Source organism: Hyla sarda, chromosome 1 (assembly GCF_029499605.1).
Source record: "Hyla sarda isolate aHylSar1 chromosome 1, aHylSar1.hap1, whole genome shotgun sequence".
Lineage (NCBI taxonomy): Eukaryota > Metazoa > Chordata > Amphibia > Anura > Hylidae > Hyla > Hyla sarda.
The window spans coordinates 185,680,929-185,706,611 of record NC_079189.1 but is presented as its reverse complement, the minus strand read 5'-3'; the positions used below and the strand labels follow the sequence as shown (position 1 = coordinate 185,706,611).

The following is a 25,683-nucleotide window of genomic DNA, read 5'->3' as shown; positions in this document are numbered from 1 at the left end:
GAATCGTGACAGTAGATCCGGCCATGGATCCCGCTGAGGTGCCGCTGCCAAGTCTCGCTGATCTTCCCACGGTGGTCGCTCAGCAATCGCAGCAGATTGCCCAACAAGGACAGCAGCTGTCGCAGTTGACCGCCATGTTACAGCAACTTCTGCCTCTGCTACAGCAGCAACCATCTCCTCCGCCAGCTCCTGCACCTCCTCCGCAGCGAGTGGCCACTCCTAACCTACGCTTGTCCCTGCCGGACAAATTTGATGGGGACTCTAAACTCTGCCGTGGATTTTTGTCTCAGTGTTCCCTGCATATGGAGATGTTGTCGGACTTGTTTCCTACAGAACGGTCTAAGGTGGCGTTCGTAGTAAGCCTTCTTTCAGGAAAGGCCTTGTCTTGGGCCACACCGCTCTGGGACCGCAATGATCCTGCCACAGCCACAGTCCAGTCCTTCTTCGCTGAAGTCCGGAGTGTCTTCGAGGAGCCAGCCCGAGCTTCTTCTGCCGAGACTGCCCTGTTGAACCTGGTCCAGGGTAATTCTTCAGTGGGCGAGTACGCCATCCAATTCCGTACTCTTGCTTCCGAGTTATCATGGAATAACGAGGCTCTCTGCTCGACCTTTAAAAAAGGCCTATCCAGTCGCATCAAGGATGTGCTGGCCGCACGAGAGATTCCTGCCAACCTCCAAGAACTCATCCATTTGGCTACCCGCATTGACATGCGTTTTTCTGAGCGACACCAAGAGCTCCGCCAGGAAAAAGACTTAGATCTCTGGGCACCTCTCCCACAGCATCCTTTGCAGTCTATGCCTGGGCCTCCCGCCGAGGAGGCCATGCAAGTGGATCGGTCTCGCCTGACCCAGGAAGAGAGGAATCGCCGTAGAGAAGAAAATCTCTGTCTGTACTGTGCCAGTTCCGAGCATTTCTTGGTGGATTGCCCTATCCGTCCTCCACGTCTGGGAAACGCACGCACGCACCCAGCTCACGTGGGTGTGGTGTCTCTTGGTTCTAAGTCTGCTTCTCCACGTCTCACGGTGCCCGTGCGGATTTCTCCTTCAGCCAACTCCTCCCTCTCAGCCGTGGCCTGCTTGGACTCTGGTGCCTCTGGAAATTTTATATTGGAGTCCTTTGTGAATAAATTCAGCATCCCGGTGACCCGTCTCGTCAAGCCGCTCTACATTTCCGCGGTCAACGGAGCCAGATTGGACTGCACCGTGCGTTACCGCACAGAACCCCTCCTGATGTCTATTGGACCCCACCTCGAGAGGATTGAGCTCTTCGTTCTCCCCGGCTGTACCTCTGAGGTCCTCCTCGGTCTGCCATGGCTCCAGCTTCATTCTCCCACCCTTGATTGGACCACCGGGGAGATCAGGAACTGGGACTCTGCCTGCCACAGGAAGTGCCTCTCCCCCCCTCCCAGTCCCGTCAGGCAAGCCTCTGTGCCTCCTCATAGCTCCCGTCCTTGTGTCTCCCTGCCCCGTGCCAAGCTTCACCCTCTGCCCTCCCTCCCCATTCATACTCCTGCTGTACTGCCTGCCATTGAGGAAACCCTCCATTCTTTCCCGGTGTCCTCATCCCAGGGGAGGCAGTCACCGGACAAAAAAAAGGGGAGACCTAAGGGGGGGGTACTGTTACGCCTAGCGCTCCGGGTCCCCGCTCCTCCCCGGAGCGCTCACGGCGTCTTTCTCCCTGCAGCTCCCCGGTCAGTCCCGCTGACCGGGAGCGCTGCACTGTCATGGCCGTCGGGGATGCGATTTGCACAGCGGGACGCGCCCGCTCGCGAATCGCATCCCAGGTCACTTACCCGTCCCGGTCCCCTGCTGTCATGTGCTGGCGCGCGTGGCTCCGCTCTCTAGGGCGCGCGCGCGCCAGCTCTCTGAGACTTAAAGGGCCAGTGCACCAATGATTGGTGCCTGGCCCAATTAGCTTATTGGCTTCCACCTGCTCCCTGGCTATATCTGATCTCCTCCCATGCACTCCCTTGCCGGATCTTGTTGCCTTGTGCCAGTGAAAGCGTTTAGTGTGTCCAAAGCCTGTGTACCTGAACTTCTGCTATCCATCCTGACTACGAACCTTGCCGCCTGCCCCCGACCTTCTGCTACGTCTGACCTTGCCTCTGCCTAGTCCTTCTGTCCCACGCCTTCTCAGCAGTCAGTGAGGTTGAGCCGTTGCTAGTGGATACGACCTGGTTGCTACTGCCGCAGCAAGACCATCCCGCTTTGCGGCGGGCTCTGGTGAAAACCAGTAGCCTCTTAGAACCGGTCCACTAGCACGGTCCACGCCAATCCCTCGCTGACACAGCGGATCCACAACCCGTAAGCCGAATCGTGACAATTAATAACTCTGGGATGCTTTTACTTATAAATTTGATTCTGAGACTGTTTTTTTTTGTGTCACATATTCTACTTTATCATAGTGGTAAATTTTTGTTGATACTTGCATCATTTCTTGGTGAAAAATTCCCAAATTTCATGAAAAATTTGAAAAATGTTGCATTTTTCAAACTTTGAAGCTCTCTGCTTGTGAGGAAAATAGACATACCAAATAAATTATATATTGATTCACGTATATGTTTGAAACAAAAAGTCGACATGTTTTTACTTCAAATTCAGCATCAATTTTCCAATTTTTCCCAAAATTTTCAAAATTGGAATTTCTCAGGAACCAGTTCAGTTTTGAAATTGATTTTAGGGGTCTTCTTATTAGAAATACCCCATAAATGACCCCATTATAAAAACTGCACCCCTCAAAGTATACAAAATAATATTCAGAATGTATGTTAACCCTTTAGGTGTTTCACATGAATAGCAGCAAAGTGAAGGAGAAAATTCTAAATCTCAATTTTTTACAATAACATGTTCTTGTAGACCCAGTTTTTGACTTTTTACAAGGGGTAAAAGAGAAAATGCCCCCAAAAATGTGTAACCCAATTTCTCTCGAGTAAGGAAATACCTCATATGTGATCGTAAAGTGGGTGCACTAGAGGGCTCAGAAGTGAATGAGCGACAATGGGACTTTGGAGCGTGAGGTTTGCTGAAATGGTTTTTAGGGGGCATGTCGCATTTAAAAAGTCCCTATGGTTCATAACAGCAAAAAAAAACTCCAATATTTTGGAAACTACACCCCTCAAGGCACCTAACAAGGGGTACAGTGAGTTTTAACACCCCACAGGTTTCGGTTTCATTAAAGTCGGTTGCGTAAATGAAAAAAAAATGTTTTCCCTTAAATGCAGGTTTTTCCCCAAGTTTACAATTTTTACAAGACATAATAGGAGAAAATGCCCCCCAAAATTTGTAACCCCATTTCTTCTGAGTATGGAAATACCCAATATGTGGACATCAAGTGCTCTGCTGGCACACTACAATGCTCATAAGAGAAGGAGCCACATTTGGCTTTTTGAATGCAAATTTTGCTGAAATGTTTTTTGGAGGCATGTCCCATTTAGGAAGCCCCTGTGGTGCCATAACAGCAAAAAGAAACCAAAACACATGGCATACTATTTTGGAAACTACACACCTCAGGGCACGTAACAAGGGGTACAGTGAGCCTTAACACAACACAGGTGTTTGATTACTTTTAAAGTCGTTAAAATGCTGTTTTTTTTTCATGTCCAAATATGGGGTATTTCCGCACTTGAGAAATGAGAAATTGCGTTACAAATTTTCTTTTTACCCCTTTTTTTTCCTTTTACCTCTTGTAAAAATGAAAAGAATGGGGCAACACCAGTAAGTTAGTGTAAAAATTTTAATTTTTTTACAATAACATGCTGGAGTAGACCCCAACTTTACTTTTTCATAAAGGGTAAAAGGCAAAAGGCAAAATTTTTTAGGCAATTTTTCCCGAGTACTGAAATACCCCATAAGTGGCCCTAAACTGTTGCCTTAAAATACGACAGAGCTCCGAAGTGAGAGAGCGCCATGTGTATTTGAGGCCTAAATAAGGGACTTGCATAGGGGTGGACATAGGGGTATTCTATGCCAGTGATTCCCAAACAGAGTGCCTCCAGCTGTTGCAAAACTCCCAGCAAGCCTGGACAGTCAATGGCTGTCCGTCAATATTGGGAGTTGTTGATTTGCAACAGCTGGAGGCTCCGTTTTGGAAACAGTGCTGTACCAGATGTTTTTCATTTTTATTGGGGAATGGGGGGGGGGGTGTAACTATTTAGGGGTATGTATATATGTGGTGTTTTACCCTTTATTTTGTGTAGGTGTAGTGTAGTGTTTTAGGGTACATTCATACTGGCCGGGGGTTCACAGCGAGTTTCCCGCAATTTGCTGCATCTCAAACTTGCAGTGAGAAACTCGCTGTAAACCCCCACCCATGTGAATGTACCTTGTACTACAACTCTCAGCATGCAGTGACAGCAGAGGGGCATGCTGGGACTTGTAGTTATGCAACAGCTGGAGGCATACTACTACAAATTACAGCGTGCCCTTTGGCTGTCCGTGCATGCTGTGGGTTGTAGTTATGCAACAGCTGGAGGCACACTGGTTGCAAAACACTGAGAGTTTGTTACTTAACTCAGTGTTTCCCTACCTGTGTGTCTCCAGCTGTTGCAAAACTACAACTCCCAGCATCCATGGTCTGTCAGTGCATGTGGGGAGTTATAGTTTTGCAACAACTGGAGGCTTACAGGTTGGGAAACACTGAGTTAGGAAACAGACAATGTTTCCTAACCAATGTGCCTTCAGTTGTTTCAAAACTACAACTCGCAGCATGCCCAGACAGCTGAAGGGCATGTTGGAAGTTGTAGTTTTGCAACAACTGGAGGAGAACAGTTTGGAGACCACTGTGTAGCGGTGTCCAAACTGTAGCCCTCCAGATGTTGCAAAACTTCAATTCCAAGCATTGCCTGACTGCCCAGACATGCTGGGAGTTGTAGTTTGGCAACATCTGACCGTTCAGATGTTGCCAAACTACAACTCCAGCATGCCTGGACTGTCTACGCATGCCAAGAATAGTAGTTTTGCAATATCTGGAAGAGTACAGATTGGAGACCACTGCACAGTGGTCTCCATACTGTGGCCCTCCAGATGTTCCAAAACTACAACTCCCAGCATGCCCAGACAGCCAAATGCTGGAAGTTGTAGTTTTGAAACTTCTAGAAGCAGCAGTAAAGATCACTTTACAAAGATCTTCACTGCTGCCTCTGATGCCAACACAGCCGCTGCCTCCTCCATTTGCCTGCAACCCCAGCACCCGCTGCCTGCGCTGGTCCTCAAGTATGTGCCGCCAGTCCCCCTGCCACATTGGCCCCAGCAGCTCTCGGGGTCATCTTCCCCTGCTCTGCCCGGACGGGCAGAGCGGGGGATCTAAACTTTCCTCCACCAGTCAGCTTTCAGCGGGACTTCTGCCTGTTAACCCGTGTGATGCCGCGCATCGCTGGGTTAACTGAATGACTTCTATAAACGGCAGGACGCGGGAACTACCTGCATAACCTGACGTTTATATAAGTCATTCTGTGGGATGGGGTTAATAATGCAAGAGTAGGGCCCTACAGGGGAATTTTTCCCCCCACTGGTTACAATGGACCATACATTGTTCCCTTGCATCTTTTAGAGGTCTTTGCATCACATCAATACTTGGTGGTGTAGGTAGCACATGGTGTTTTTTGCACACCTTTCCTTTTATTTGAATTCAAAACATTTTTGGGTACATATATTTTATACTAAGCATATTATTAAAAGTTAAGTTTTACGTAATGCATATCCTCAATAATTACTTGTGGTCTGATGCGGAGGAATGTCTGTAACTGGAGAGCCTCGCTTTAAATATGTTTTGCACTATCCATAATTGTGAAGTATTGGTGTGGCACCATGGTCAATCAATCTACTCTGATGCATCAGGCATTGGTGGGTGGAAATCCTGGCTGATCCATGCCTGATTCATCTTCCCAAAGGTCAGTCTCTCTACATTTTTCGTGGACAGATGAGTTCTCCTTGGGGTTACTATGGCCCCCGCTGCACTAAACCCCCGCTCTGATGTCACACTACTGGACGAGCAGGACAGCTTTTCCAGGGCAAACTCTGCTATTTGTGGCCACAAATCAAGTTTGGCTGCCCAGAATTACAGCGGATCTTCAAGGTGTGTTGGCATGGTCATGTCAAGGTATGTCACCGCCTGCTGGTTCAGGTCCTGCTACAGGTCTACCTGCTGCTCATGATTTGCTTCACTATGCGGGTGAAGAAAGCTACTCATCAGCGACTGTAGACTCAGGCTGCTGCTGATGGAGCTGGTAATGCTCCTGCCACCCCACCCCTCCCCAGCAGCCATGGCAGTGGAAGGTGAGTGCAGACGGCCCCCCGAATCAGACATGCGAGAGGATGGGCGATGGCGCAGATGGGCATCGGCCAACTGACTACATAGGATGCCTCTGTAGTAAGTCAGTTTGTCCTGGCTCTCAGTGGGAGAAAAAAAAGGCCTCCATTTTGTGCTGGTAGTGAGGGTCCAATAAGGTGGAGATCCAGAAGTCTTCCCGCTGCCGAATGGGGACAATTCGGATGTCACTACGCAAGCAAGTGAGCATGCATCGTGCCATTTGTGCAAGTTACTCAGAAGGACTCCCTGCCTCCATCTCCACTGCATGCTGCCACGGTGTGTCTGGGTCCTCTGTCTCGCCTTCCTCATAACCCTCTAGCTGCTCTTACTCCTCCTCTACTATCAGATAACTAGAAAAACCACCCATCTCGCGAAACCTAAACGGTGCTCCACTGTGCCCCTGCTTGACATTGAGGTTACACAGGGGAGTCCCCCTATCCGCTTGGATCATCAAGAAATCGGTGATGGCTTTTCTCTGTTTGTATAGTCAGTCCAACATATGGAGGGTGGAATTCCATTGTGTGGAAACGTCGCAAATCAGACTATGTTGGAGGATACCGTTCTGACGCTGCAGCTCAAGGAGGGTGTGCTTTGCGGTGTACGAGTGGCTGAAGTGCATGCAAAGTTTCCTTCCCAGTGTTAGGATGTCTTGAGGATGGGGGGAACACTTCAGGAACCGCTTGACAACCAGATTGAACACGTGTGCCATGCAGTGCACATGTCTCAGGCTTCCTTGTCGCAGCGCAGACAAGATGTTCTTCCCGTTCTCAGTCACCATGGTTCCCATTTCCCGTTTTCATGGATTAAGCCATGATTCGATTTCTTGATGAATGACTTTTAGCAGTTTCTCCCCTGTGTGACTCAGTTCGCCAAGGCAAACCATGTGAAGAGCAGCATGACACCCCCGTGCCCTGCACACATGGTATGCTGGAGGGGCACTGAGACTTGTCCGTGCAGTGGATGCTGAGGACACGGTGGAGGATGAGGAGGTGAAGTCGCACACTGTCACAGGACCAATGGCCTGAGAGCGTGGAGACGGAAGCGGCGTGACCTGTCCAAGTTGGTGTTTTGGCTGTGCAGGAACCACATTCACCCAGTGGGCCGTAAAGGACATGTATTGTCCCTGACCATAGTTACAGCTCCAGAAGTCAGCACTGCCATGCACTTTGGTACACACCCACAGGCTCAAGGACTGGCCCACCTACTGTTTCACAAAATTATGCAGGGCTGGTACTGCCTTCTTCACAAAGAAATGAAGGCTTGGGACTCTCCACCTCAGCTCGGCAATAGGCATCAGTTCTCTGAAAGGTGCAGAGTCCACCACTTGAAAAGGGAGGGATTGCAGCACCAGCAACTTGGACAGGAGAACATTCAGCTTCTGCACCATTGAATGAGATGGCGCATACTGTTGTGTCTTGGACATAGCTTCTCCGATGGATTGCTGGTGGAATGACTGACTCGAAATAGGAGGAGCAGGAGCATCTTGAGCGACAGAAGATGAATATGACACACAGCTCCCTTCGGCTGAGGTGGTAGAGCTTTGGCTAGCTGAAAGAGGGAGCGGCGTGCCACCGGGTGATGCAGCAGGCTGGACCACCACATCGGAGCCACAGTTCTTCCAGGCCACTTTATGGTGCATATGTTTATGCTGCATATGTTGACGCAGGGCTGTGGTGCCAACATTGGGTCCCTGGCCATGCTTCACCTTCTGCCGACACATCTTTTTATCAACTGGTGCCAGAAAGTTAAACAGATTTGTAAATTACTTCTATTAAAAAGTCTTAATCCTTCCAGTATTTTGATTTTGAATTTCTTTTCTTATAATTATAGGAACTAGTGTTCAGGATGTACCATAAAATGTAACCTTTGATATGTCACAATAAATGATTAAAGAAAAGTTGATGTATTAAGGTGAATTGTATAAGAAAGCTCGGCCCAAATGTTATAGAGCACAAACTCAATCTGGAAATGACCCCTATTGGTCAGTCCAGAGATGCCATAATACTGGAGTGCAGCAGATACACATGTAGCTTGCACATCCAGATTCACAGAATAAACCGCCAAAGTGTTTCTACCACCCTGTAAGGGGTGATGTCATCATGGAGTTATACAATATTAAACAATACAGACTGAAAAATAATAAGCTGGTAAAACAGTACACAATTGTTCAGTACTCAAGGGGACCTGTGAGGAAAAATTGTCCCTAGATAGACTGCAACATAATATACATATTGCTCAGTTTATAGCTTTATGATGCATGTGGACCCTGTAAGGGAAAAAAAAAAACACACCAATTGCAGAGCTATCAATACTGGTCCCATAGTACAATGCCAGGTCCTTGCGATCCACCTGTAAAAAGAAAAAAGGGGGACCCATTCAGTAATTGGACCTGCAAGGAAAATCATAGAGCTGTAGAGTCACAGCTACTATGCTTCTCATGGTTCCGTTGGTTTCTGGAGCCACAAGGAACAACCTGCTGCATGCAGGGAGCTGGAGTTGTCCGGCTCTCTCGTCGGATGCAGAGAGACAGTGTCGTCTGACGTCACTGCTGGTCACGTGAACTGGGCTTAAGAGCGCTGAGCCGTGCCTCTCCAGTGACACCGTAGGAGGGGGTAAAAACGTGACAGGCTCTACGCTAGGTAATCCCCGTCAGGGAATCACGGCAGCCCAGATTAAAGAATAAAACAAAGTAAATGACAGGAGTCCACACCTACTAGAGTTAATTGTAAGTGTAGGGAGAATGTGTAGGAACCCTCCTCTGTAATGGACAGCATTCTCATTGTTATGATAATAGTTTTGTGCCATATGATGCTCATGTCGAAAAACTAAAAACATGGCAGTCATATGCAAAATAAAAATATGAAAACTATTAGTGTAAATAATATCAGAATTGAACAGTGCCAACATAAATGACACCATGCAGTAAATAGAGCAATAAATTTAGTGGAACATCAGATCCCAGGCTGAACTAGGTAACTACATAGGGGTATATAATAGATGTGATGACCATGGCAATGATGGAGGGGCAGGTCTATTTATTGCTGACAGGGGTATAGCAGGGCACTAGGGAGCCTACACTTTTCCTAGGTGTCCCTGCCCCTCCATCACTGCCTTGGTTGTCACATTTATTATATACCCCTATGTAGTTACCTAGTTCAGCCTGGGATCTGATGTTCCTCTAAATCTTGCAGGGTCCACATTCATCATAAAGCTTTAAACTGAGCAATATGTATATTATGTTGCAGTCTATCTAGGGACGATTTTTCCTCACAGGTCCCCTTGAGTACTGACCAATTGTGTACTGTTTTACCAGCTTATTATTTTTCAGTCTGTATTGTTTAATATTGTATACCTCCCTGATGACACTACCCCTTACTGGGTGGTAGAAACGTGTTGGTGGTTTATTCTGTGAATCTGGATGTGCAAGCTACATGTGTATCTGCTGCACTCCAGGATTATGGCATCTTTGGACTGACCAATAGGGGTTATTTCCAGATTGAGTTTGTTCTCTACAACATTTACACCGAGCTTTCTTATACAATTCACCTTAATACATCACCTTTTCTTTAATCTTTTATTGTGATATATTAAAGGATACATTTTATGGCACATACTGAACACTAGTTCCTGGATGGTTCTTTTTGTCTATCACGGGTGTACCTGGGACCTCATACATAATGCCAAGCTCAAATTTGAATTTCCTTTCTGGCTGACCCCAGTGCTCTCTGCATACACCTCTGTCCATTTTAGGAACTGTCCAGAGTATTAGCAAATCCCATAGAAAATCAATCCTGCTCCAGACAGTTCCTAAAATGGACAGAGGTGTCAGTGGAGAGCACTGTGGTCAGCCAGAAAGGAAATTCACAAAGAAAAGAACTTCCTGTGGATCATAACAGCAGCTGATAAGTACTGGAAGGATTAAAAATGTTTTGACAATTGACAAATCTGTTTAACTTTCTGGCACCAGTTGATAAAAAAAATGTATCCAGTGGAGTACCCCTTTAACAGGAACAAAATCGTACACCACTTAGATGTACGTATGTGGTATGCACTTATTATATAGGGCTGTGACATCACAGGGGTTACTGGCTGCTGATGGACTGCATTCTGCATGTGATTCAGGGTCATCCCTCCTATCCTTGTTCCTGCCTTCCCAGGATTCCTTGCCCCATGTCCTCACATGTGGATCCGCCATTTTAGATGCCCTGGAGCCTGGACCCCACTAAATGGAGTTTAATGAAGCGTAACAAATTTGGATTTGTCAGATTTGATTCGCTCATCCCTAGTAAGGTTATATTCACACACAATATATTTGTCATATTTTGAGCAGAAAATGGAACGCAATTTGATGGTTTATTCCTAAAAAAAAATATTGCTTTTACAGCTAAAAAAAAAAACTTTTTACAGCTTAAATAAAAAACATTGTTTGAAGCAAAAAAGGTTAAATGGGCACTGTCATGAAGTACAAAAATTGATATGTTGTAGTACTTAAGTACTACAACATATCTCTAATATACTTTAATTAAAAAAAGTGATTTTAAACAAGTTTAAAATCACTTTTAAATTCGGCCACTAGGGGTCGCCCTCCTAGTGGCCGAATGCATTCAGCAGTGACGTCACTACTGGATTTCGACTCATTTCAGCCTGGCAATGAGTCGAAATCCAGGCACTGCTGTGCTCGCTCCCGCCTGTCAATCAAACAGGCGAGAGCAAGCACACTGATAACTGGGGCTACGCGCATTGGCCAGCTCCACTGGCCTCGCGCGCGGCCCCGCCCGCCCCCGTTACCCTGTCCGGAGGCAGCGCTCGCACTCATTGCTGCGCTGATCCTCCGGATGGGTAAGTTATTTAGAATAGCTACCATTATTGTAATCGGTCCCGGGTCTCGGCAGTATTATCGTGCACGGCAGGCCGGCGATGCTCCTCTACTCCTCCTCCCTGGATAGCACATGCACAGGTAAACAGGGAGGAGGAGACCCCGGAGCTGCCTGCCGCGCTATTGGCAGATCATCTATGCGCGCTCCCGACAGAGCGCTGCATAGACGATCTGAGGGCGGAAGCAAGCGCCCAGCAAGGCGTCAGTGACGTTGCGCTTGCTGGGACGCGCTGCTTCCTGCCCTGCTTTATAGAGCAGATTTAGAAGCACTAAATCTGCTCTATTAAAGCGATTTAATTTTTTTTAAAGCCAGGTAGGGGGTTAGGGCTAGATTACTAATAGGTAGGGACAGATTATATTATATATTACTTGGTGGGAGCTACACTTTAAAAAAAATCAACCAAATGGCAGAAAAAAGTCTGAGAAGTTTTGCCATTTATTGCATGAAAAATTTTCTTTTTTATGCTAAAATGCTGAACCAAAACCAACTGTGCACATAACTTGAGTTACTTGGCAATAACTTGAGGAACTAGGCAATTTAGGCCTTGGCAAACTAAGGTTTTAAATTTTTTTGCTTTTGATTTAGGTTGACAAAACAATACAAGGCCTTGCTTACTGTAGAACAAATTGTACTTTCTTTAAATGCTACTCTGGGGTACATATACATCACACTTTTTTTTCATATTTTTTTTATCAGGAAAAAAAAAGAAAAGAAGAATTCCGGAATTTTTTGTTGTTTAATAATGTTATCAAAGTACTGTACGTGTTGTTACAGATGCAATGGGGAAATGTAATTTGGTATATTAAAATATTCATTTCATAAGCTTGCAAGTGTCACAGAGACATGCCAAACGTTTTGATCGGTCAGGGTCTCAGTGCTGGGACACCTACTGATCATTAGAATAAATGGGGAGAAGCATGCGGTTACACGGTTCACTCCCTGGCTCACATGGATGTCCATTCTGCTAACCTGAATGGCCCTATAGGCAGTGAAGCAGGGTGGAGATTGCTACCGCATGCTTCTTCCCCCTCTCTCTCTGATGTTCGATAGGGGCCTCAGCACTGAAACCCTGAACAATCAGCATTTTTTACAAGTCTCTGGGACAGGGACCCTTTCCAGACATTTAATGGCAGTATATAAACTTAAATATAATTACATTAAAGGGTGCATGATCATTGAAAACAATGGCTGCTTTCTTGCAGGAATGGCCCGCTTTTGGCAGTGCCTGATATTGCAACTGAATCTCATTTCCCTCGGTGGAGACAGGTTCTAATACCAGAAACAACTCTTGCAAGACTTGCACTGTTTTTTGGAAGAAAGCAGACCTTTTTATATACTGATGCAACTCCCGTTGGGTAGATATTATAACTAACAACAAGCAATATAGCCAGAAGGCCCTGGGATTTCATTCTGGTTTTAAATTGTATAAAGACTAAAAGCATCATAGAGACACAATGGGATAAATTGCAGTTAAGCTTTGCTTACAACATTATATCTGGTTTTCAGTAACTGAAATATGAGTCATACCAGGAAGTATTACTTTACTGAGAGAGTAGTGGATGCATGGAATAGCCTTCCTGTAGAAGTGGTCGCTGCAAATACAGTGAAGGAGTTTAAACATGCATGGGATAAGCATTAGGCTATCCTTCATATAAGATAGGACCAGGGACTATTGATAGGATTCAGATTATTGGGCAGACTAGATGGGTCTACTCCGTTGTCATGCAACAAATAAAGGAACGCCTGGAGAACAGTCATGTAAGAACTATCTTCACCAAGTACAGTGATCCCTCAACTTACAAGGACCTCAACATACAATAGTTTCAACAAACAATTGTCTTTTCTGGACCATTGTAACTTGAAACCAGACTCAACATACAATGCTACGGACAGTACAGATCTGCAAAACATGTCAATGGCTGGAACTGATCAATCAGAATGGGCATTCACTGGTAAAACCCCTGTATTACTGAAGTGCATGCACTGACTGGCTGTCTCACACAATCTGCTATAGTACAGGGAGGTACTACATGTTCTTTACTATTCTTTACATGTGCCAGGGATAGCGGCTCCATGTTACTTTTTTTGGGACACTGTGTGTTCTGTAAAGGACCCTGAAGAAGCTCCTGTCCCCTATATAGACAGTGATTTACAGCTTCCAACAGATCTTTCTAACATTTATATGGAAGGACTTGCTTTATCTGTTTTTAGTTATCTACTTATTTTTTATTTAGTCAACACTTTTTCTTATTTTTGCATGATATTTTGGGGCTTCAGAAGGAATTACAAGGTTTCCATAGAGTTATGGTCTCAATATACAATGGTTTCAACATACAATGGTCGTCCTGGAACCAATTAATATTGTAACTTGAGGGACCACTGTATACATTTATTCAATTTATTCCATCAACCTTAATGGGCACTTGTTTCCAATATTTACCAAGTCATGAAAGGTAAGAGACCGTCAAAAGGATATTCCAATAAAGCAAAAGTACATGGGTGAAGTTTAGGATTTTGGGCATTGATTTCAATAAAAAAGAGCTAAAATCCATTTGATATTACTTTAAAAGGGGTGCTCCGGTGCTTAGACATCTTCTCCCCTATCCAAAGCATAGGGGATAAGATGCCTGATCGCGGGAGTCCCGCCGCTGGGGACCTCCGGGATCATGCACGCGGCACCCCGTTTGTAATCAGTCCCCGGAGCGAACATGCTCCGGGCCTGATTACCGGCAAGTACAGGGCGGGCGGCATGTGACGTCACGCCCCCGCCCCCGTGTTATGTCACGCTCTGCCCCTCAATGCAAGCCTACGGGAGGGATAGCTGTCACGCCCCCTCCTGTAGGCTTGCATTGAGGGGCGGAGCATGACATCACATGGGGGCGGGGGCGTGATGTCACACGCCGCCCGCCCTGTAGTCGCCGTAATCAGTCCCGGAGTGAACACGCTCCGGAGACTGATTAGAAACGGGGGTGCCGCGTGCATGATCCCGGGGGTCCCCAGCGGCGGGACTCCCGCGATCAGGCATCTTATCCCCTATCCTTTGGATAGAGGATAAGATGTCTAAGCACCGGAGTACCCCTTTAAACCTTTGCCCCTCTAATTTAAACTATGTCCTTTTCTTCTTTTAAATATGCTCTCCTCCTTTACCGTGTTGATTCCCTTTATGTATTTAAAAGTCTCTGTCTCTTCTTTCTTCCAAGCTATACATGTTAAAGGGGTACTCCGGCGGAAAACTTTTTTTCTTTAAATCAACTGCCAGAAAGTTGAACAGATTTGTAAATTACTTCTATTAAAAAATATTAATCCTTCCAGTGCTTATTAGCTGCTGAATACTACAGAGGAAATTCTTTTCTTTTTGGAAAACAGAGCTCTCTGCTGACATCATGACCACAGTGCTCTCTGCTGACATCTCTGTCCATTTTAAGAACTGTTCAGAGTAGAATAAAATCCGCATAGCAAACATATGCTGCTCTGGGCAGTTCCTAAAATGGACAGAGGTGTCAGCAGACAGCACTGTGGTCATGATGTCAGAATAGAGCTCTGTGTTCCAAAAAGAAAATAATTTCCTCTGTAGTATTCAGCAGCTAATCAGTACTGGAAGGATTAAGATTTTTTAAAACCATTTACTAATCTGTTTAACTTTCTGGCACCAGTTGATAAAAAAAAAAAAAAAAAGAGTTTTCCACCGGAGTACCCCTTTAACTTGGCCAGGTGGTCTATATATCACACCTACATGAGTTACTGCATGATTATCAAACTGCAATGTAAGGCTGGGTTCACACTACGTTTTCTCCCATTCGGGAGCGCATACGGCAGGGGGGAGCTAAAACCTCGCGCTCCTGTATGCCTTCGTATGCGCTCCCGTGTGTCATTCATTTCAATGAGCCGGCCGGAGTGAAACGTTCGGTCCGGTCGGCTCATTTTTGCGCCGTATGCGCTTTTACAACCGGACCTAAAACCGTGGTTGACCACAGTTTTAGGTCCGGTTGTAAAAGCGCATACGGCGCAAAAATGAGCCGACCGGACCGAACGTTTCACTCCGGCCGGCTCATTGAAATGAATGACATACGGGAGCGCATACGAAGGCATACGGGAGCGCAAGGTTTTAGCTCCCCCCTGCCGTATGGGCTCCCTTATGGGAGAAAACGTAGTGTGAACCCACCCTAACCCAAACTGACTCTATGTTTGCCTCACTAACTTGTATTAGGTTAGATGTTATGCTATCTTTCACATATAGGGGCCACTCCTCCTCCTTTCTTGCCTTCTCTGTCTCATCTGTATAAAGAGTATCCTGGTATGGTTATGTCCTAGTCGTTAATTTCATTAAATCATTGAGCCTTGTTCTAAGCCGTCAGCCTTGTTCTAGGCCATCAGCCAATGATCATCTATGTGACTGTAAGGGATACGCACAATCTTTACTAAGACTGAGTTCTGTTTTCTTTTCCCTTCTTAAAGAGGTACTCCACTGCAAGACATCTTATCACCTATCCAAAGGATAAGGGATAAGATGTCTGATTCCCCCCCTCCCCCTGATTTCCCACAGTACCCGGCATTCTAAACAAACGTTGAGTTCCTGCAGCATTGGTCGTGACATCACGGCCATTTCCCCTCAAGACGCCACGCCCCCCCACCCAAAAGTACAGAGGGCAGTGCCTTGTATAATTTTGTGAGGTATAAGAGTATGACTGTGTAGTCTTGGTCTCTCACATGAAATGAGACTTGGGTTCATGCATATCACCCCAAAATGCCTGGGGTACAAGATGATCATGGGTTGCAGGCCAGCAGTATTGCACATGGTATCCAGCCAGTTGTAAATGAGATCAAGATTGAGAAAAACTGCACTGCTCTGGCGCTACCACTATGGATCAGACATCAAACTTGAGAATAGCATCAATGTAATTTTATTGACACATCTAAAAAAAACAATAAAATAGGAGCAAGACGTGTTTCGGGAGTACATTCTCCCTTTATCAATTGCAAGAAGGCTGGCACGAAGGCTGGCATAGACATGAATGGAGGGGGCCTGACATCATGAGGGGGCATGGCTGTGGCGTCACGGTCACAGCTTCTAGCTCCGAGCGTTCTGAATAAAATGTTCAGAACGTTGGAGTACTGGAGAACCCCTTCAACAAATGGAAACAGGTCCAATGAAATGAACAAAAGCTTTCAGAAAGAAAGGTTTTGAAATTTGCTCTAGTTTCCAAGTCATTCTTGTTATCTATATATATAAAAAAAAACTCAATGCGTGTGTGTGTGTGTGTGTGTATGTATGTATGTATGTATGTTCCACAAAAACTTTCAAACGGCTAAAAATAATAACATGAAACTTGGCACACATGTTACTTACATGTCAACAACAAACATAGGATAGGTGATTTAACCCTTACTCACCCCCATTTGCCAGGGGCGGGGTTTATGTTTCAAGTTCCATGCAAGTCAATGGGAAATATATGTTACCGCATAACTTCCAAACAGCTGGAGATATTTCGATAATACTTGGTCACATGTTACTTCTATGTCCACTTAAAATATAGGATAGTTAATTTAACCCTTAACTACCCCCATTTGTGAGGGTCTGGGTTTTTGTTTAAAGTCCCTTGCAAATCAATGGGAAATGTATGTTCCCATATAATTTCCGTCTGGCTGGAGCTATTTCAATACCTGGTACACATATTACGGGTCGCGATTTGAGGACGGGATGGGAGGTCGGGATAGGAGGTCAGGAAAGGAGGTCGGTATAGGAGGTCAGCTAGGAGTTTAGGATAGGAGGACGGGATATGAGGACGGGATAGGAGGTCTGGATAGGAGGTCGAGATATGAGGACGGGAAAGGAGGATGGGAAAGGAGGATGGGAAAGGAGGACGGGATAGGAGGTTGGGATAGGAGTTCGGGATAGGAGGTCGAGAAAGGAGGTCGGAATAGGAGCTCGAGATTGGAGGACAGGATAGGAGGTGGGGATAGGAGGACGGGATAGGAGGTCGAGATAGGAGGACGGGATAGGAGGATGGTATAGGAGGTTGAGATAGGAGGACGGGATAGGAGATCGGGATAGGAGGTCGGGATAGGAGGAAGGGATAGGAGGACTGTATAGGAGGTCAGGACAGGAGGTCGAGATAGGAGGACGGGATAGGAGGTATGGGTCGGGATATGAGGACGGGATGGGAGGTCGGGATAGGAGGTCGGGATAGGAGGTCGGGATAGGAGGTCAGGATAGGAGGTCGGGATAGGAGGTCGGGATAGGAGGTCAGGTAGGAGGTCGGGATAGGAGGACGGGATAGGAGGACGTTATAGGAGGACGGGATATGAGGACGGGATAGGAGGTCTGGATAGGAGGTCAAGATATGAGGACGGGAAAGCAGGATGAGAAAGGAGGACGGGATAGGAGGACGGGATAGGAGGTCGGGATAGGAGGTTGGGATAGGAGGTTGAGATAGGAGGTCAAGAAAGGAGGACGGGATAGGAGGTCGGCATAGGAGGTTGGGATAGGAGCTCGAGATTGGAGGACAGGATAGGAGGTGAGGGTAGGAGGACTGGATAGGAGGACGGGATAGGAGGACAGGATAGGAGGTCGAGATAGGAGGATGGGATAGGAGGACGGGATAGGAGAGGAGGTTGGGATGTGGGGTTGGGATATGACAACAATATATGAGGACGGGATATGAAGTCAAAAGCTTCCTCCTTTGTTTATTTTCCTCCCCAACAAGGATTGGGAAGGAAAATCGGGCAACGCCGGGTACTCAGCTAGTACAATGATAAATTCCCCCCAATGTGTGTATGTGTGTGTGTGTATGTATGTGTGTATGTTCCAGCATCATGTCCAAACGGCTAAAGATATTAACATGAAACTTGGCATACATGTTACTTATATGTCAGCAACAAACATAGGATAGGTGATTTAACCCTTACCCACCCCCATTCACCAGGGGCGGGGTTTATGTTTAAAGTCCCATACAAGTCAATGGGAAATTAATGTTACTGCATAACTTTCAAACGGCTGGAGATATTTCGATAATACTTGGTCACATGTAACTTATATGTCCACTTAAAATATAGGATTGTTAATTTAACCCTTAACTACCCCCATTTGTGAGGGTCTGGGTTTTTGTTCAAAGTCCCATGCAAATCAATGGGAAATGTATGTTCCCACATAAGTTCCGTACGGCTGGAGATATTTCAATACCTGGTGCACATATTACAGGTCAGGATAGGAAGGGATAGGAGGAAGGGATAGGAGGACGGGATAGGAGGTCGGGATAGGAGGAAGGGATAGGAGGAAGGGATAGGAGGAAGGGATAGGAGGAAGGGATAGGAGGAAGGGATAGGAGGTCGGGATAGGAGGTCGGGATAGGAGGTCAGGATAGGAGGTCGAGATAGGAGGTCGAGATAGGAGAACGGGATAGTAGGTCGGGATAGGAGGTCAGGATAGGAGGTCAGGATAAGAGGTCAAGATAGGAGGACGGGATATGAGGTTGGGATATGAGGTTGGGATAGGAGGACGGGATATGAGGTTGGGATATGAGGTTGGGATATGAGGATGGGATATGAGGTTGAGATATGATAACGGGATAGGAGGTTGGGATATGAGGACGGGATATGGGGTTGGGATATGACAACAATATATGAGGACGGGATATGAAGTCAAAAGTTTCCTCCTTAGTTTTTTTCCTCCCCAACAAGGATTAGGAAGGAAAAACCGGGCAACGCCGGGTACTCAGCTAGTTGTTGATAGAAAAGGGGTCTCTATAACACTATCGTGAACGCCAGCCAGTATAACTTTTTGCCATCACTATGCATTTCAATAACTTAGAACTTTTTAAAGTATCAACAACGATAATAATGATTTAACAAGAATATGAAAATGCAGGTATACCTGTGCAGGAGGGAAGTGTTGCAGCCATCGCTCTATGTGTGTAGAATACCACCCAGGCATCAGGCACTTCTTTTGTAGTGACTGTAGGTCTGGGGATGCTTGGCTGCCAGCTGAAATGACCTCATAAAAGCTGAATTTTAAAGCTACAGGGTCCTGATGAGCACGCTGGTGCTGAAAATAAAAGTTGGAATGTATTACATTATTTTTATACTGTGATTATATCTTTAGATAAAATAAGGCATGTGTCTATTACAGAAACGGTACAATGTACAAGCAAAAACAATTCTTTGTTTAAGTTCCTTTTTTGAATCATCCCAAATAAAAGTGCATCCATTTAGTATACTTTACCTATCAATCTCTCAGCATTTACCAGATTTTTTTGAGCTGTCAGTGGTAGGACGCAATCTGGATAAATTCTGTAGACTTAAAGGGGTACTCCACTGGAAAACATTTTGTTTTTAAATCAACTGGTGCCAGAAAGTTAAACAGATTTGTAAATTACTTATATTAAAAAGTACTTATCAGCTGCTGTATGATCCGCAGGAAGTTCTTCCCTTTCTAGGGGTAGGCGTACACCTGGTTGAGAACCCCTGGTTTAGGGTCACCTGCAAGTACTGGTGTTCTACCCTTGGAGCCCTCATCCAAGTCATTAATGAACATAAGAAGAAATGATCCCAATAATGACCCCTAGTAACAGAGACCCAATTAGAGTGTCCATCACCATCCTCTGTTTCCTATCACTGAGCCAGTTACCCAGCATTCTCATTTTGTATACCAACCTTTGAGCCGATGCCAAATTCATTGGCAAAATACAAAGCATGGACTCCTGTACGGAGCATAAAATCACACAGTATTGTATGCCTTGTCACTCACGTAACATTTTCTTGGGGGGGGGGGGGGGGAGAACAGGGCATTAAAGGGGTACTCCGGTGAAAAACAATTTTTTTTTTTAAATCAACTGGTGTCAAAAAGTTAAACAGATTTGTAAATTACTTACATTTAAAAATCTTAATTCTTCCAGTACTTATCAGTTGCTGTATGCTCCACAGGAAGTTATTTTCCTTTTTAATTTTGTTTCTGTCTAACCACAGTGCTCTCTGCGGATGCCTCTGTCCATGTCAGGAACTGTCCAGAGCAGAAGCAAATCCCCATAGCAAACCTCTCCTGCTCTAGACAGTTCCTGACATAGACAGAGGTGTCAGCAGAGAGCACTGTGGTTGGACAGAAAATAAATTCAAAAATAAAAGAGCTTTCTGTGGAGCATACAGCAGCTGATAAGTAAGGGACGGATTAAGATTTTTTTATAGAAGTAATTTACAAATCTGTTTTATTTTCTTTGATTTAAAAGAAAATGTGTTTTCCACCGGAGTACCCCTTTAAGTCCTATGAGTTGGGGATTGGACTCCATGGATTAGAATTGTCTTTCCAGGACACCCTTTAGATAAGTGGTCTCAAACTGTGGACCTCCACATGCTACAAAACTTCAACTCCCAGCATGCCCGGACATGCTGTCCGGGCATGCTGGGAGTTGAAGTTTTGCAGTATCTGGAGTGCCACAGTTTGAGACTACTGCCTTAGATGCCCAATCTGATCAAGATCTGCAGAATTTGGAGGACAGCACCCTGGAAGGACAAAGATTTTTAAATTGAAGTAATTTACAAATCTGTTTAACTTTTTGGCACCAGTTGATTTATAAAAAAAAAAAATCTTTAATACAGCAGTGTGTACCTACATACCATGTGGCTTGTGTAATGTGCACAACAGGTAATGGAATTGGTACCTGCTTAAAGGGGTACTCCCGGGGAAAACTTTTCTTTTTTTTAAACCAACTGGTGCCAGAAAGTTAAACAGATTTGTAAATTACTTCTATTAAAAAATCTTAATCCTTCCAGTACTTTTTAGGGGCTATATACTACAGAGGAAATTATTATCTTTTTAGATTTCTCTGATGTCATGACCACAGTGCTTTCTGCTGACCTCTGCTGTTCATTTTAGGGACTGTCCAGAGTAGGAGAAAATCCCCATAGCAAACATATGCTGCTCTGGACAGTTCCTAAAATGAACAGCAGAGGTCAGCAGAGAGCACTGTGGTCATGATATCAGAGAAATCTAAAAAGATAAGCACTTCCTCTGTAGTATATAGCCCCTAAAAAGTACTGGAAGGATTAAGATTTTTTAATTGAAGTAATTTACAAATCTGTTTTACTTTCTGGCACCAGTTGATTAAAAAAAAAAGTTTTCCACAGGAGTACCCCTTTAACAAATATAGTTGTTAGACTAAGTCAATGTTTTTGCTTATGTAGATTAGGATGTTGAGGTATTAAAGCAGTGGCTTATTTAGTATGTGGTGTCCCGGTACCAGATTGCATCCATTACCTTGTGGTGAGGTCCCCAAAGTCAGAGTCCCTAGCTACCGGCGGGGTCCTCATCAATAGTTAGCCCCTTGTCACCCCTGTAATAGTTAAAATTATTCAACTACTTCAATGTGTATCTATGTAAATAAAGTGTATTTACCTTGTTATAGTGTCGCAGGACCTGCAGGTCACGTGATGCGTTCCAAAACTCTATGGTTTTATGGTTCAAGGACCTTTGGAGGAAGTCAGGTGATCGCCCACCATGCATTGTAACAGTGAGTGACAGCTGACATGGACCAATCCAAAACGGCCCTGCCCCTGCCCATATTAGGGAGCGGCGGCCATTAATTTCTCTCTTTCCTCGTGGGCTGCTGATAGAGGAGGATCTGCGCAGCTGTCGTCAGCAGTGACTAGGCCCAAGCCTTGCGGCAACGGCCATCTTCCAAAACTGTGAGTTATCTCAATCCCTGTTGAGTCTGCAAGATCACCGGACCTAAACAGACCCCTAAATACGGACGGATCTCTGCATCAATCCTAATTCTGCTAGTCATTGGATAAGCTAATGGTCCGCGGCATCTGTCAATCACTGCCGTACTACATAGAGACTGTATTGCTAAGATTGTTGCTGTTAATTGGATGTACCGCAAGTACCTCAGTAAAGTTTATACAAGTTCATCCCTATTGGGGACCTTCATTCATTTAAGCACGCACCTATCGTTTCTGGGAAGGGTGGCGATAGGCCGAAGATTTACCTCAGCGTATTAACCCTCACCCTGGCGTCACGAGTGACAGGGGTTAAATTAACCTCTCATATAACGAAGCAACCCCCCAACTACACTACACCCCAAGGCTGCTACCACAAGTATATCAATAATTATATCTCAAGACCCGTTATATCTGCTATGGTCCAGGACCTGTAGTCAGTGCAGCATTGACAGGTGAGCATTAAAAGTTCTGCAATATCCGTGGTGCTTGTTATTATTAATAATATTACTAATATTGAAATAATAGTAAAACAGGAGCACTTTAAGATTAAATAGGATGCTCCTGCCCTGAATCTCAATGCCTTGTTTACCAGGAAGAATGCTCTGCATTACATTGGAAGATTTATGAACATTAATGCCAGAAATGCAGGTCAAGCTCTCAAGTTGAGTTTAATGAGAAGGTGTAAATCTGTCTATGGAATGCTAGAGACATATAAAACCTCATTATGTACTGTGTTGTGAAAAAGTAATATACATTTTCAATTTTGTGCTAAGCCAAGCATTGTAGGACAGCACAGTGATTTAGATCCACTTGCTAAGCAATCTTAAGCAATTCATTCTTGAAAATTACACATTAAAAGGTCTTTTTCAGAAAACAGCCCTATTGTTTTATTCAGATACCTCTTGTGGTTTCAGCGCTGAGTATCATTTTTTTTCGTTTATGAGCTGCTGTGAAAAGGAGGTCAATAATTTGGAAATATATGCAAAAACCATCATTGTGAAATCGTCCATTCCATCAGTCTCGCTTTAATCGGTTATTAGCTGAAACAAGCTTCTTATTAGAGTCCTATTTCATTGACATTGGCCAGATAGCAAATATATGTTTAAACATTGCTTTATACAGGCCTACATTGCTTTCCATTTTCCTGAACCTGTCTCACATTTACAGCATTTTATGGCATGATTCCAGCATTTGAATTCAGACAAATCTTATTGATTTTGAAAGAATAAACAAGTGATCAAAATGGCAGTAAACAATATAGTACAAAAAAAAAATCTTGTGTGCCAGAAGTGCTTTAAAAGTCAATTTTATGGGATTTAACCTGAATTTACAGAGCTTTAAAGATGATTTCATACAAAAAATCTTTGAGCTGAAAAAGCAATAACATAAAAAGCTATTAGATCAGCATTATTACAACAATAAACATTTTTACTACTAAAAAAAAAATAAAAAAAACTTTTAGAAAAATATTTCATTTTTTAATTTCTATTTTCTGATGACCTATCACCTTTTTATTTTTCCATATGCCGGACCTAATTTTTTTTGGCCATAATCTGTAGTTTCTATTGGTACCATATAGGTATTGACTTTTTTGATCACTTTTACTCCATTTTTATTGAAATATAATATCATTAAAAAAAACACAATTCTGGGGTTTGGTATTTTTTTGTATGCTTATACCTTTTACCATGTGGGGCTAAATTATGTGATATAATTTAATTTAGGTGTGATACCAAATGGGTTTATTATTATTATTATGTTTAAACATTTTATATGGAAAATGGTTTTATTTTGTAAAACCTTCCATTTTTTTTTTTTTTTTTTACACTTTATTAGTCCCTATAGGGGATTTGTATGAGTAATTATTAGATGCAGTTCTATTGCTCCAGAAAGGCTCTATTAATAGAAGAGGACCAAAAGCCAGGGAAGGCCCTCTGGATGCCAGAACAGTGCATCATCCCTGCCCTGGTAAAAGGCAAACCAAACCACTCCACCACCAAAGACAGCTGTAAATGTAATTTAGAAGTAGCTGTTAACTTAAACAGTGCCAGCTAAATGGTTAATATCCAGCCACAGTGATCAACTCATGTTGACTATTAGTGTCAGCCCACAGCTACTGAAATCAGCTGGGAGCCAACAGATATGGCGTGAGGTCATGGCAGCCGCAGTAATGTTCCGCCTCCGTCAGTAATTGGCTGAGGGGCAGAGTGGCACTCTGGACCCTGACGTCACTCTGGGTCCGGGAGACACAATTTCTGACAGGAAGAAGGGCGCAGCTGGGGACCAGAGCCGGACACTGGAGGCACCACAGAAGCGCTGGGGGTAAGCATTAATTGCTTGATTTTTGGTATTTTTGGTATGATTTTTCATATGATTTTTGATATGATATGTAGTTTCACTGACAGGTAATCTATTTAATTAGCCTACAGCTTTATTGGCAGATACTGATGACAGACCTAGAGACCTGTGTTAAGCCCAAAGCTGCCATGGCAACCCATCAGTTCTTTTCTTTATCATGGGGTGACAAAGGACAGACAAATAGAACTCCTCTATCAAACAGCATACAGATGCTATCCACTGTGGCATTTAAAGGGCCAGACAGGTTTTCTCTGTTCTTTGTCATTACATCAGGAGGCCAGTTGAATGTATACAGATATATATATATATATATATATATATATCCCCCCTATGGATTTGGCTGCAGTACCTGAAATTCCCAGTGGAGGGCAGACAGAGACCACAAATGAACTTAGTATGCTGTTAATAGAAACTGGAACTGTGATCAGCAGCCATTTCATGAGAGTTGATACAGCATTGGTAAAGACTCCAGTCACAAGATTGTGACATCACACAGGTCCTGTGCTCTGAGGAGTTGCTCAGAGTACCACAAGCCCAGCCGGAGAAAGGATGGGCTTCTAGCTGTGAGAGACTGCATCACAGGTACGGCACCTGTTAATAGAGAGAGAACTAAGTCCAGACGTCTGGTGAATGTAGTGGGAGGAAACTGAGGCTGGACTGACCTGGTTACGGGTGATGTAGGGTGAGCCAAAAGCCCTCTCTACACTGTTCCACCACAGGGCGCTTGTCTTCTCATTCAAAGTAAAGACTCCAGTGGTGGACATTACACAGCTCAGCCTGTTTCAGCGATGCTGCAGAGCAGGACTTGTAAGAGCACCATCTCTCCTATGTGCACCAATGGCCATGAAGACAAGGGGGTGGGCCACAGGTGTGCGAGTGGGTAGGTAAGGACAATCCACATTGAATTGCTTTTCATGCTATACTGTTGTCGTATTTTCTTATGTCTGTTTGTTCATTTGTCTTCTTGCATCAAGTAAGTTCCCAGTGGGACACCACATCCCTACCCCGAATGCTCCACTGGGTGGAGACATTGCCGCAGACATGTACCCCAGCTCCCAAATAGTGGAGGCTCAGCATCCGCCTATTGGGCAAAGTGAGGTAACTAGGGTAAGGGACCCCAAAGATACAGGGAAACCCCAAACCCCCCTTTACATATATGTATATATATATATATATATATATATATATATATATATATATATAGTCAAAGTCCTGAAATCACAGCACCAGCCAGGCCATGGATCTTGAAAACTGCATTACTTTATTGTCCCCTCAACAAATGCAAATTTTCAGCAGCAGTAGCCTTTATCAAGCATTATGAAACATTGGCTACTGCTGCCAAAACGCTGCATTTGTTGTGGGGACAATAAAATAATCCAGTTTTCAAGATCCATGGCCTGGCTGGTGCTGTGATTTCGGGACTTTGACTACA

At 44.6% G+C, this 25,683-nt stretch overlaps 1 protein-coding gene across 3 annotated transcripts in view; it reads right to left on the bottom strand.

The window, feature by feature from the left end:
* Nucleotides 1–25,683, bottom strand: part of LOC130361911 (bifunctional heparan sulfate N-deacetylase/N-sulfotransferase 3-like) — a 361,861-nt gene that overhangs the window by 34,026 nt on the left and 302,152 nt on the right. For all 3 annotated transcript variants that reach the window (XM_056565591.1, XM_056565600.1, XM_056565609.1), the window contains exon 11: nucleotides 19,054–19,224. In XM_056565591.1, the coding sequence (XP_056421566.1) occupies nucleotides 19,054–19,224 (171 nt within the window). The remainder of the gene's footprint in view (nucleotides 1–19,053; nucleotides 19,225–25,683) is intronic.